The sequence below is a fragment of the Nomascus leucogenys genome, unplaced genomic scaffold (assembly GCF_006542625.1).
Source record: "Nomascus leucogenys isolate Asia unplaced genomic scaffold, Asia_NLE_v1 Super-Scaffold_391, whole genome shotgun sequence".
NCBI classification, from domain to species: domain Eukaryota; kingdom Metazoa; phylum Chordata; class Mammalia; order Primates; family Hylobatidae; genus Nomascus; species Nomascus leucogenys.
Genome location: NW_022097988.1, coordinates 155,698 through 170,011, shown reverse-complemented (window position 1 = coordinate 170,011; position 14,314 = coordinate 155,698). Strand labels below are relative to the sequence as shown.

Genomic DNA, 14,314 nt, shown 5'->3' with positions numbered 1-14,314 from the left:
ACCCACGGCCCTAAATTGGAACAGGCATTCCTGTTTTTGCACCCAAATGTTGCCTTTTTCAAGACTACTCTGGCCTGCCACGCCCCTGTCCTGTGTCCATACGACAGCTAGACCTCCATGAAGGGAAAGAGAGCCAATATTACTTTTACCCAAAGGAAAGAGAGGTGGCAGGATCTTGGAAAAGAGGCAGATCCAACAGTTCTGCCTCTTTACCTCTTAAACCCCAAACTCCATGAGCAAAGGAACAGAAGAACGGCAGTGGCAGAGAAGGAGAGATGAGAAGGAACGTCTGAATGTCAGGAGAAGTTCAGCTGGGGACAGCTGAAGAGGAGATCAGCTGCGGGATGGCTGAACTCCAAGGGAAGATCATCTTCCCACTCCATCCATTCTCCAGCTCCCCATTCATCCCATAAGAGCCACGTCCGTAACTCAATAAAATCTCCACATTCACCATCGTTCAAGTCTTCTTGAACGATGACCAGATTCTTCCAGGATGCCAGACAAGGACCTGGGTACCAAGAGGGCAGGGTATCAAAGGCTGTCACCCTGACTCTCCACTGAGACGAAATAGCTCTCCGCAGACAGCAACTGCTAAAAGAGTATTAATTGTAACATACCCTTTGATGCTACCATGGGGCCAGAGCCCAAAAGTGCTTGCCCCAGCTCCTGCACCTTCCCATTTGTGTGTTCCCCCTCCCGTAAGGGATAAAGTGTGTGACAGTGGAGCAAATGAGCCACACCCCTGTCGCAAGTCCTGTAAGGGGGTCAGGGAACTCTCCCATTTCATCTGGGGGCTCGTCTGGGATCCAGCACAAGGATGAGTACAGATTTAGAACTGTCGGATCTGCCTCTTTTCCAAGATTCTGCCACCTCTCTTTTTCCTTTGGGTAAAAGGAATATTGGCTCTGTTTCTCTTCATGGAAGTCTATCTGTTGCACGGGATGGCATAAAGTCCTGGGGTAAGAGAAGGCATCTTTTGTTGCTGAAAGGCTCCAAGACTGAACTCTGTAGGCCAAGACCCCCAGACTTTGCTGTGGTATCTTCTTTCATGGCTTAAAATGGCTCCTATCTCTTCTTTTATAGTATTAAGGGCTTTGCTGCAACTACCGAGATGTTACTAAGTACAAGGTATGCTTGGTTCAGCCATCAGAGGTGTAATTCACAACAATGTAGTTTCTGTTTCTTCTTAGAGGTGCCATCCCCAGCCGCAGGTGTGCGCAGTGCATGAGTGACTCCCCTCCTTCTCCCCTCCCTCCTTCTCCCCTCCCCTCCTTCTCCCCTCCCCCTTCTCCCCTCCCCTCCTTCTCCCCTCCCCTCCTTCTCCCCTCCCCTCCTTCTCCCCTCCCCTCCTCTCCCCTCCCTCCTTCTCCCCTCCCCTCCTTCTCCCCTCCCCCCTTCTCCCCTCCCCCCTTCTCCCCCTCCCGCCTTCTTCCCTCCCCGCCTTCTCCCCTCTCCTCCCAGCTCTGCACATGAGCTGCACCCAGTGGCCACGAGGGGCGGGAGAAAACCTTGGCTGCCGCTGGGGCCGTAGTGCAGCTGGCTGGCCGGTGCCTCCCACTCACTGCACCAGCAGAGCCTCTCCTCCCATGGTTGAGGGGTCCTTACTGGTCTGAACCAGGGACAGAATACAATAAAGGAACCCATTTGCACAGAGCAAGAAGTTCCTTCCCTCTTTTTTAGTAGTGCAAGTTGTTTCCTTTTTCTAAGTGAGAGGGTTCCTTTCCCCAGCACGCTGCTTTTAATAGGGAAAATAACAGAGGAGCGACCCCTGCTGGCCGATAGCTGCAAATTCAGCAGGGCCCCTTTGAGACTTGATCTAAACAGATTCATGCAGCCCCTGAAATACCTTTTTTGTCTGAAACTCAATTCCAGGCTTCAGGTTGAGGCCCTAGAAAGGAAAACCAGATCTGAGGGATCCAAAGCCTGGCAACAGGCATGTAAGTGGGAAGGACCAATTCCTGCTGACTAAAACCTTGCTTCATGAAAGGAGGCCATGCTCCATGACATAGATGAGGCCCAGGGAACTCAAAGGTTGTTGGCAGCAAGGGAAATAGGGCATAATGTGTAAGAGTGGATACTTTCACCTCCCCCCCCAGGCCCCCCTGTTAACATCAGTAAAAGCTGCTTCGGCACCCATGGGTGGCATCTGCCAAGGTCACTGGGACACGGGGACAAAAAGACAGAAAAGGGGGATGCCTGCTTTCTCTCCATCAAACCGTGAGTTATCACTAAAAGAAGGGAAGGAAATGAGGGTCACCTCTATTTCTTGTCTTTCAGAATGGGCGATCAGCTGTCTTCACCACTCCTAGCTTATACTCCTCTAGAGTGTATCCTGAACCACTGGGACTGCTTTGACCCTCAGACTCTGGAGGAAAATAGCTCATAGCCCTCTGCACAAAGATTTGGGCAAATTATGAAGGACTGGCTTGGCCTCAGGAAGAAACCATTCATTTCGATATCATCCAGCAGTTGGAGCTTTTCTGTAAACGTGAGGGCAAATGCTCTGAGGCCCCATATGTGCAGGCTTTCTATACCTTGCAGGGCAATCCAAACCTTTGCTGACAATGTAGAATTAATCCAGACTGGTTTGCCATCTCAGGAGAGGCTGCAAGGGGCAATCCCAGGGAACTAAACAAACAACTCCCAGAGGCATCCCCAGCAGAGGAGCCAGCTCCCTCCAGCCCTGCTCCTCCAGGTCCACCCCATCCTCTCTATCCAGCTTCAGTCTCTCACTTGCTCCCTCCTAGAAATTCTCACCCTAGACAAGCCCCAGTCTCATTCTTTCCCCTCCAACAGATGCCTGGTGAATTTGCCCCAGTAAGGTCCAGGTACCCTTCTCTCTACAGAACTTGAAGCAAATTGAGGAGGATCTTGGCAAGTTTTCAGATGACCCTGAAAGATATATAGAGGCTTTCCAGAACTTAACCCAAGTATTTGAACTCTCCTAGGAAGATGTCATGTTACTTTGAACCAAACCATTACTAACACTGAGAAGCAGGCCACTCTGCAAGTGACAGAGAGATCTGGGAATGACGTTTGTATCATATGTAGCACCCAGGAAAGGGGGCGAATATTATCCAACTGGAAGAGAAGCAGTATCAATGAATGTCCCTAAATGGGATCCCAATGACAAGATGGGAGAATGGAAGAGGAGAGTTTCAGGTGTGCATAATAGAGGGCTTATGTAGGACTAGAACTAAGCCTCTCCACTATATCAAGACATCCATGAGAGACCAGGGATTTAATGAAAATCCCACTGCCCTCTTGGGGAGGCTAAGAGGGGCCTTTGTAAAGCATAGGTCTCTGTGTCCCTATTCCATCAAGGGACAACTAATCCTAAATGATAAATTTATTACTCAGGCAGCCCCTGATATCAGAGGGAAGTTGCAGAAATGGGCCCTGGCATCAGGGAGTACTTTAGGAGACCTCCTGAAAGTGGCCACCTTGGTCTTTTACAGTATAGATAGGGAGATATAAGAAAGAGGCACAAGCTTTAAGGGCCACCATGCAAACCCACAAACCCCAGAATTCCTAAGGTGCATCTGTTAACTCCTACAGATGTGGCAGGAACAGTTATCTCTCTTCTAAAATTTAACCACGCCCATACAAGTCTTAATTTCTTTCACCAGGGTGAAACAGCTCAGGGTACAATGTTGTGAGTATATTACATTTCCTATTTCTGTAATCTTTGGCACTAGATTATTTCGTTGTATAATACACATGTTTAACCCATGCATACTTAACACCTTATAAAACTTGTTTCTTTCTCTCAAGTTTGAGGTCGTCAAACTCCAAATGGTCAGGCAACCGGAGCCTTAGATGATGACTCCCTTTCCCCAGGGACCCTCAGATAGACCTCTGGGAGGAATCTGACTTCTGTTTTCCCCAAAACAATGCCCCCTGTCAGCAGGAAGTAGCTAAGATTGGTCATTGTCCATATTCTAATGGCAATTAGATGAGCCTTTTAGGGGGGGAAATGATATAGATACAGGCAAGGAAATACTGGGTAGAAGAGGGCAGTTCCCCAACAAAGGCCTGCCCTGAAGCCTGGAAATCCGTGGCCCTAAGTGGGAGCAAGCATTCCTATTTTCATGCCCAAATGTTGTTGCCTTTTCCAAGACCACTCTGGCCTGCCACACCCCTATCCTGTGCCCATATAAACCCCAAGCTCTACAAGCAGAGGAACAGAAGAGCAGCAGAGCAGCAAAATGGCATGGCAGAAGAGAGAAGAGAAGGAGCATCTGAATGTCAGGAGGAGTTCGGCTGAAGATGGTCGGAGAGTAGATAAGCCGTGGAATGGCTGAACTCCAGGGGAAGATCATCTTCCCACTCCATCCCCTTTCCAGCCCCACATCTATTCCTCTGAGAGCCAACTCCATCACTCAGTAAAATCCCCACCTTCACCATCCTTCAAGTTGATGTGACCTGATTCTTCCTAGATGCCAGACAAAGATGGATACCGAGAGAGCAGAATATAAAAGGCTGTCACCCTGACTCTCCACTGAGTGGAATAGCCATCCACGAAAAGCAGCTGCTAAAGAGCATTAATTGTAACACACCCCTAGATGCCACCATGGGGATGGAGCCCAAAAGTTCTCACCCTGGCTCCTGCACCTGCCTGTCTGCATGTTCCCCCTCCCATAGGGGATTTGAATGTGCAGCAGCCTTGCAAATGCGCCACACCCCTGTCACAAGTCCTGTGAGAGAGTCAGGGAACTCTCCTGTGTTAGCCCAAGTGATGCCATCAAGTAAACCCCTGCCATTTTGTACACCCTGATCAGGGAGGAAACTTCCATGGGGGCTCAGGCCATGAAAAGCATTTTGCCAAGCAGATCCCAGGCCACACTGCCTGACTGCAGGAAATGCCTCCCTTATTACATCCTGCCAGGCAGCCAGCCACACTGGCCCACCTCCCCTGTCCAGACCTATAATTGCCCCAGTCTGCACGCAGGACAGGGGCTCCAGCACTCGCTGGTGCTCCCCCTCCACAGGTTTCTCTGTCCAATAAACCTACGTTGCTGCCGAGCTTCCCCACCTTGTATGTCTCTTTCCTCTGTCCTAACATCCTGTTTCACAGCTACTTGTGGGGCTGAGGTAGGTGGGTTACTTGAGCCCAGGAGATTAGGCTGCAGTGAGCCAAGATGTACCAGTGCACTCCAGCCTGGGTGACAGAGACGCTATCTCACAAAAAAAGTGAGAAACTCTTTATTAGATGAACTGCTCTAAATCCAGAACCCAAGAATAAATGCTTCTTAAAAAAATAATTCAGGAAGGTAGTTGAGGCAAGAAAGTTGGTGGCTGGCAACTTGTGTCACTTCACCTTGACAAGTTCAATTCTTCCTGGTCTTGATCCATGTTTCCAGCTTCAGCATTCTCATGCAAACCTGAACTTGCTTATCACTGGGGTTGGCACAGAAACGTCGTCCCTTCTTGGTGAGGAAGCTAGGGAACAAGGGGGAGAAAGGTTGCAAACTGAGGTGTGTCCAGCACATGGGGACAGGGGACCCCATCCTCTCTGCCCCTCAGATATTTCCCAGTCAATATAGCCAGTTTCTTTTTCTTTTTTTTTCATTCTCTGCTGATGACAGCTCAGGGCCAGTGTCCTCTTGAGATCCCCCTCAGCCTGTGGGACTCCCTAGTGACTCATGGGAGCATCCTTGGGCAGACTTGTGCCTGCTTTCTTCTTCCTTCCCCACCATTTTTCCCCTGGGAGTGTCTCATCCCTGATGCCCTGCAGGATCCTCATAAGGACACAGCTCCCCCATACCTGGCAGGATCCAGAGGGTGGGCCCTGATGGACACCAGTCTATCAGGTCCTCCCTGCAAGATGCTACAGAGTCATTCTCCCTCAACACATGTTTGGTGAGCTTGGCACTTACATGACACCCGGCTTGGAGCACTCACTGTTCGTTTCAAAGTAACTCTTCAGGCGTGAACACGGGATGCTTCGTGGGGTGAAGGAGATGCAGCAGTCAGCACTAGTAGCGTGAAATCCTGCAGCAAGAGAAAGGGTCGTTTGAGGACCAATCTTTCTCCTCCAGAGCACTGTGGAGGGTGAGAAGGCACATGGCTCAGAAGAGATGTTTCCTCCTCTGTGGCCAGCACTTGCTGGCATCTCCCTGCTTCAGACCCTCACCAGAGTTGAGCTGTGTGTCTGAGGGCACTCAGGGTGGGCCACAGCAGGACCAAGAGCATTTCCCCCAGAAGGGGAAGGCATCTGCAGACACCTGCAGGCATCAGAGAGCACCTTCTCCCCCAAAGGAGCAGACTCTTGGGGCAGCCAGAGGGCAACAGAGAAGGGATCTATGGAGGGGGTTCCCATAGCCCATCCTGATCTTCCTTGGGGATCACCACCCTCAGGACCCTCTCATTCTCCTCCCATTCTGTAAACAGGGACAATGGATCCCATAGTGCAGACCTGCACCTGCTGGCTGCTTTTAAATGTATGCCGTATCTGATCACTTACTGTCCAGAAGCACTGGATTTTCCAATGGAAGCTTTGACATCATGAACTCTGTCTCTGCATCTGGAAGAAACAGACAGGACAGGGAAGGAAATCACTGGGCGGCAGCATTGTTTCAGCATCTCCACCCACCCCATTGCTCATCCTCCTGCTGAGGCAGAGAGGCTCTGAAGGTGGACCACCACCACCTGTCTGGGTTCTAGGCCTGCCTCCTGGCCCATTTATTCCTTTAGGGCCCTAAGATTTTTCAGGGAACTTTTGAAAATGTAGACATGAAAACATTGTGTTGACTCTGAAATACTAAAAGCAACCTCAAAATCTAACATGGTTCAGTTAATGGAATGTCTACATGATGTGACACAGTCTGCAAGTCTCTCTGCACATTTCTGGAATCCACAGGGCTCTGGAAACAGAGAGGTGTTCATCAGCACATATGGTGGCACAGTATCCCTTTAAGTGAAGTGAAGCTACTATGGTCATTTTTCATCCCAGTTAGTAGAAATATTCATGTGTTTGTTACAGGAGATTGCTGTGTTTGATTAAAATACTGTTCCCAGGCCTCATCAGGGATAAGTACCATCAATATATGTTTAAGTTTTTTACTAAATCATTTTTAAATCGTGGTTATATATATATATATATATATAAAATTTGCCATTTGAACTATTTTAAGTATACAGTTCAATAGCATCAAATACATTCAAATAACTATGCAATTTTCACGGCCGTTCATTCATTTTGTGAAACTGAAACTCTGTATTCATTAAACAGCAACTCCCCATTCTTCCTCCCCTTAATCCCTGACAACTACTATGTGTCATGTCTCTGTGGATTTGACTACTCTAAGTACCTCATGTGAGTGGAATCATACACTATTTGTCCTTTTGTGACTGGTTTATTTCACTTAGCATAATGTCCTTGATGTTTATCCATGTTGTAGCATGTGTCAGAATCTCCTTACTTAAATTTTTATTTTTTCTTACTTCAACATTCAAGGGAATCTCCTTACTTTTTGAGGCCACATAGATTCCATTGTATGTATGAACCACACTTTGTTTATCTACCAATCTTTTGATGGGCACTTAGTTTGCTTCTACTTTTTGGTTATCATCATCAATAATGCTGCTATGAATATGGGTGTACAAAAATCTCTTCATGTACCTGCTTTGAATTATTTTGGATATATACCCAGAAATAGAATTGCTGCATCATATCATATTAACTTTTTAAAACCTGGGAAATTCTGCATTCCAAAATTCATCTAGTGCCAAGTGCTTTGGAAATGGGATTGTGGAGGTGCCTTATGCTTGTTAGGCAAATGAAACTAAGCTTTAAACGTTTTTCCTTTCTTTTTAATTTTAATCCTTAAAGTTAGTTTATTTCCACAATTGACTATATCACAGAATAAAGCTAGCCTTAAAATCTGGCTGGGTGCGGTGGCTCAGCCTGTAATCCCAGCACTTTGGGAGGCCAAGGTGGGAGGATCACTTGAGGTTAGGAGTTTGAGACCAGCCTGGCTAACATGTTGAAACCCTGTCTCTACTAAAAAAAAAAAAAATACAAAAATTAGCTAGGCATGGTGGCATGTGCCTGTAATCCCAGCTACTAGGGAGGCTGAGGCAGGAGAATTGTTTGAACCTGGGAGGTAGAGGTTGCAGTGAGCCAAGATTGCGCCACTGTACTCCAGCCCAGGCCACAGAATGAGACTCCATCTCAAAATAAAATAAAATAAAATAAATATTTACTTTTAATATAATTTAATAACTATATTAAATGTATTTTAAATGTAATAACTATTAAATATACTTTTTCTTTTTTAATTAAATTAAATATAATTTTATTTTACTTTAAGTTCTGGGATACCCGTGCTGAACATGCAGGTTCGTTACATAGGTATACATGTGCCATGGTGGTTTGCTGCACCTATCCACCCGTCATCCAGGGCTTCCGTGTGCACCAGGTATTTGTCCTAATGCTCTCCCTCCTTTTACCCTCCACCCCCCAACAGGCCCCAGTGTGTGATGTTCCCCTCCCTGTGTCCATGCATTCTCAGTGTTCAACTCCCACTTACGAGTGAGAACATGTGGTGTTTGGCTTTCTGTTCTTGTGTTAGTTTGCTGAGGATGATGGTTTCTGGCTTTATCCATGTCCCTGCAAAGGACATGAACTCATTTCTTTTTATGGCTGCATAGTATTCCATGGTGTATATGTGCCACATTTTCTTTATCCAGTCTATCATTGATGGGCATTTGGGTTGGTTTCAAGTCTTTGATATTGTGATTAGTGCTGCAATAAACATACATGTGCATGTGTCTTTTAATATAATATATAAGTATACTTTTAATATATTTAAAAAATAAATATACTTTTAATATAATTTAATGACTATATTAAATATCTTTTAATATAATTTAACAATTATATTAAATATACTATTAATAATTTCAAAGCTGGCTTTAAAGTTGATATTTACTTAACATTTTGAAACATAAAGACTTGGCAATAACGATTCAGCTGCCAAATTAGTCCCCCAATTGCTTTCCAGTGTTTTCAACTTATTTCTTATATGGTTACATTAAATGAATTACATGTAATGAGACATGTGGGTATATTTTAATATGCTCAATATGGTTTGGGTAAGGTAAAAAAAAAAAGATCTTAAATGGCCTTGTCTTTCCATAACTACTTCCTAATTAGCTCATATTTTAATTCCACCACTTAATAGTTGTGTGATCTACCAAGTAATCTAAGGTTCTGTGCCTCAGTTTTCTCATGTGCCTCAGTAAAATGTCAATAATAATAATATGAAAAACTATATAAAAATTGATGTTTTGTTTTTTCCCTACAAAAGTAACAAATTTGCATTTTTTTAAATCTAATGCATATCCCACAGGGTTGTTAGGTGAAATTGATGTGTTAATATCTGTAAGACACTTGGAACAGTGCCTGCCCTGTACATAGGAAGTAGTAGAAGTGCATTTGTTAAACAAAAAAACATGGCGGTTAGGTGACCTTGGTTGAGTCATTTGTGTGGCTGGTTCCATTTGTTCTCCAAAATGATATTATAGATACTACTAGATGGTATGTAACAGTTTTAGCATCATACAATTCTATGCTTCTTTCTACAAATTTGTAATTTTACTGCACTTCTTTTAATCTAGCACTTAATAGTCTTATGTCTGCTAAGGGAAGGTATCAAATAATTTTTGCTGTGAAAAGGGAAATAATTGGCCCTACACTGGACCAGCCATATGTGTATATTCCCCTCCCAGGGTCCAAAGCCTGCAGACAGAACCAGGTCTATACTCTGGCCCTGCTTTTAAATGAGTACCATGACCATGTCTGGGCTGGAGAGTAGTTACAGGAGGGCAACGTGTCTCTGCCGCAGAGCTTGAGTTACCATGAACCTGGTCATCTGGGAGAAAGCTCACTGGACTCACCATTTGTGACCTGGACCCGGGATCCAAGGGCAGTAACAAACATGAAGCAGGAGAGGGAAGCCACGGAGACCTTCATCCTCCTGGTAGGCAGGCAGGGCTGGCAGAGGACTCCTGGGCTCACTGCTTCCTGGCTCCCCTGGATGCCAGTTCTGCCCTTGTATTTATAAGAAGAGGAGGATGAGGAAGTTACAGGACAGAGGTCAGAATGCTGTTTTTTGACTTATGATAGTTAACAGGCTCTTTCTAAAAAGGAAACAAGGCTGAGAATGCAACAGGAAGTAGACGACAAAGATGACTTGGGCTGTCCTTGTGGACTTCCCGAGTTGTCCCAGTAAGTACAGGCAGAGAGAGCAAATACTTTATGACGGATCCTTCCCTCTGGGAGATTCATTCATCCTCTAAACAGTGGAGTTTTTTTTTCCTCAGGAGCTAACCACCTTCAGATGCTCAAATAGCCTGTACACATGGGGACCACCAGAGAGAACACTTCAACTTGTAGAGCTGTGATCTCTGCTGGTAAGCACAGCTCATATGACATCCCGTGATGTACAGCCCATGATGTGTACTTGCACAGCATGACTGTCTAGCATAAGCTGAGCTACTCTAGAATATAATGGGGAGAGTGTAGGGCAAGGATGAGCACATGGGAGCTAAAATGTCCCCTTGTGGGGGTAGCCCGCATTCCTTCTCAGGCCTGCGCTTAGTCTCTGGAAAGGAATATTCCTCGTCCAGTGTCTGGAGATATCCTTGACTCCTCTCTTTATCTCATACCCCATATCTAATTCATTAGTAAGTATTTTTGACCCTACTTCCAAAAATATAGCCAGAATCTTATTATTCCTTCAAAAGAAAACTCCCATTTATTCTCTACTACTATTCTCAGTGCTTCACTTCTGCGATTACCTGGTGTTAGCATAGACCACACAGGTTAAGGGCTCAGTCCCATGAGACTGGCAACACTTCAGATGCCAATCTCAAATAGTGGGTCCCCAGGTTACCCACAACTTCTGTTTGACTTGGCTACACATCAGAATTTCCCAAGACCCCCTCCTCAGATTCCATAATTACTAAAATAGCTCTCATAACTCAGAAGAACAGCTTACTTACAGGGTTATATTATAAAGCATACAACTCAGGAACAGCCAGATCAGTGAAATGCATAGGGCAAGGCATGGGGAGTGGGTTTGGAGCTTCTGGGTCCTCTCCAGGTGTGCCATCCTCTCAGTGCCTCCACTGAACACTGTTCCAAGTTCACCAACCTGGAAACTCTCTAGACCCTATTCTCTTAGGTTTTTATGGAAGATTTATTACATAAGCATGATTGATTAAATCATTAACCATTAGTGATCAGATCAATCTCCAGCCTCTCTCCCCTCCCTGGAGTTTGGGGGTAGAGGCTGAAAGTTCCAATCCTCTCATGGTTGGCTCCCATGGCAACCAGCTCTCATCCCTAAGGCTTTCCAAAAGTTACTTCATTGACATAAACTCAGGTGCGGTAGGAAGTAGTTGTCCAGACTTCCAGATTGTACGTGCCTGAGTATTGAGCAGATCCTTATGTGCTTCTTATACCTCAGCATCAGAGAATCCCCGGTGCAGGAAAAGAGGGATGTGCATGATGGACAAGGTGAGGTGCTGTCAGATTATACCATATTGAGCTGGGCAGAGCCTGTGTGCAGCTGGCTGCTGTAGTGGTGGCTAGAGTCAGAGATGAAGCTGATAGAATGGAAGTGGTGTACAGAGGTGTCTGACACAGTATTAGGTGCATTTTTTTTGGTGAAAGAAAATATGGAATAGATTTCATAATATTCACCAATCAGTATGTTGATTACACAACATATTGTCATTTCTTGACAGGGAATGCTTTCAGCTTTTGCCCATCCAGTATGATTTTGGCTGTGGGTTTGTCACAAATAGCTCTTATGATTTTGAGATATGTTCCATCAATGCTATCTTATTGAGTGTTTTTAGCATGAAGTGTTGTTGAATTTTATCGAAGACCTTTTCTGCATCTATTGAGATAATCATGTGGTTTTTGTCGTTGGTTCTGTTTATGTGATGGATTACATTTATTGACTTGCATATGTTGAATCAGCCTTGCATCCCAGGGATGAAGCCATGGATAAGCTTTTTAATGTGCTGCTGGATTCGATTTGCCAGTATTTTATTGAGGATTTTTGCATTGATGTTCATCAGGGATATTGGCCTGAAATTTCCTTTTTTGTTGTTGTTGTGTCTCTGCCAGGTTTTGGTATCAGGATGATGCCGGCCTCATAAAATGAGTTAGGAAGGAGTCCCTCTTTTTCCATTGATTAGAATAAATTCAGAAGGAATGGTACCAGCTCCTCTTTGTACCTCTGGCAGAATTCGGCTGTGAATCTGTCTGGTCCTGTGCTTTTTTTGGTTGGTGGGCTGTCAATTACTGCCTCAATTTCAGAACTTGCTATTGGTCTATTCAGGGCTTCAACTTCTTCTTGATTTAGTCTTCGGAGGGTGTATGTGTCTAGGAATTTATCCATTTCTTCTAGATTTTCTGGTTTATTTGCATAGAGGTGTTTATCGTATTCTCTGATGGCAGTTTGTATTTCCGTGAGATCAGTGGTGATATCCCCTTTATCATTTTTTATTGTGTCTATTTGATTCTTCTCTCTTTTCTTCTTTATTAGTCTGGCTAGCGGTCTATCTATTTTGTTAATCTTTTAAAAAAACCAGCACCTGGATTCATTGATTTTTTGCAGGGTTTTTTGTGTCTCTATCTCCTTCAGTTCTGCTCTGATCTTAGTTATTTCTTGTCTTCTGCTAGCTTTTGAATTTGTTTTGCTCTTGCTTCTCTAGTTCTTTTAATTGTGATGTTAAGATGTCAATTTTAGATCTTTCCCACTTTCTGATGTGGACATTTAGTGCTATAAATTTCCTTCTAAACACTACTTTAGCTGTGTCCCAGAGATTCTGGTACCTTGTGTCTTTGTTCCCATTGGTTTCAAAGAACATCTTTATTTCTGCCTCAATTTTGTTATTTTCCCAGTAGTCATTCAGGATCAGGTTGTTCAGTTTCCATGTAGTTGTGCAGTTTTGAGTGAGTTTCTTAATCCTGAGTACTAATTTGATTGCACTGTGGTCTGAGAGACTGTTTATTATGATTTCTGTTCTTTTGCATTTGCTGAGGAGTGTTTTACTTCCAATTATGTGTTCTATTTTAGAGTAACTGCTGTGTGGTGCTGAGAAGAATGTATATTCTGTCGGGGTGGAGACTTCTGTAGATATCTATTAGGTCCACTTGGCCCAGAGCTGAGTTCAAGTCCTGCATATCCTTATTAATTTTCTGTCAAGTTGATCTGTCTAATATTGACAGTGAGGTGTTTAAGTCTTCCACTGTTATTGTGTGGAAGTCTATGTCTCTTTGTAGGTCTCTAAGAACTTGCTTTATAAATCTGGGTGCTCCTGTTTTGGGTGCATATATAGTTAGGATAGTTAACTCTTCTTGTTGCATTGATCCCTTTACCATTATGTGATGTCTTTCTTTGTCATTTTTTATCTTTGTTGGTTTAAAGTCTATTTATCAGAGACTAGGATTGCAACCCCTGCTTTTCTTTGCTTTCTATTTGCTCGGTAAGTATTCCTCCATCCCTTTATTTTGAGCCTATGTGTGTCTTTGCATGTGAGGTGGATCTCCTGCATACAGCACACTGATGGGTCTTGACTCTTTTATCCAATTTGCCAGTCTGTGTCTTTTAATTGGGGCATTTAGCCTGTTTACATTAAGGTTAATATTGTTATGTGTGAATTTGATTCTGTCATTATGTTGTTAGCTGGTTATTTTGCCCATTAGTTGATACAGTTTCTTCATACTGTCAATCATCTTTACATTTTGGTATGTTTTTGCAGTGACTGGTACAGGTTTTTCCTTTCCATATTTAGTGCTTCCTTCGGGACCTCTTGTAAGGCAGGCTTGCTCCTCTGTAAAGGATTTTATTTCTCCTTCACTTATGAAGCTTAGTTTGGCTGGATATGAAATTCTGGGTTGAAAATTCTTTTCTTTAAGAATGTTGAATTGCCCCCCACTCTCTTCTGGCTTGTAGGGTTTCTGCAGAGAGATCCACTGTTAGTCTGATGGGCTTCCCTTTGTGGGTAACCAGACCTTTCTCTCTGGCTGCCCTTAACATTTTTTCCTTCATTTCAACCTTGGAGAATCTGATGATTTTGTGTCTTGGGGTTGCTCTTCTCAAGCAGTATATTTGTGGTGTTCTCTGTATTTCCTGAATTTGAATGTTGGCCTGTCTTTCTAGGTTGGGGAAGTTCTCCTGGATAATATCCTGAAGTGTGTTTTCCAACTTGGTTGCATTCTCCTTGTCACTTTCAGGTATATGAATCAATCACAGGTTTGGTCTTTTCACATAGTCCCATACTTCGTGGA

At 44.3% G+C, this 14,314-nt stretch overlaps 1 protein-coding gene across 2 annotated transcripts; it reads right to left on the bottom strand.

Annotated features, from left to right (window-relative positions):
* Window positions 1–5,189: 5,189 nt before the first annotated feature.
* CCL23 (C-C motif chemokine ligand 23) lies at window positions 5,190–10,048 on the bottom strand. 2 transcript variants are annotated; one of them, XM_003281385.2, is made up of 4 exons: window positions 9,904–10,048; window positions 6,467–6,526; window positions 5,880–5,994; window positions 5,190–5,442 (listed from the first exon to the last, which is right to left on the bottom strand). In XM_003281385.2, exons 1-4 carry the CDS (start codon window positions 9,977–9,979, stop codon window positions 5,331–5,333), a joined length of 363 nt encoding a protein of 120 aa, XP_003281433.2. In that variant the 5' UTR covers window positions 9,980–10,048; the 3' UTR covers window positions 5,190–5,330. The 2 variants fall into 2 exon arrangements, with proteins under 2 accessions (XP_003281433.2, XP_003281432.2); XM_003281384.3 differs by having other exon boundaries at window positions 5,192–5,442; window positions 5,880–6,045.
* Window positions 10,049–14,314: the final 4,266 nt, after the last annotated feature.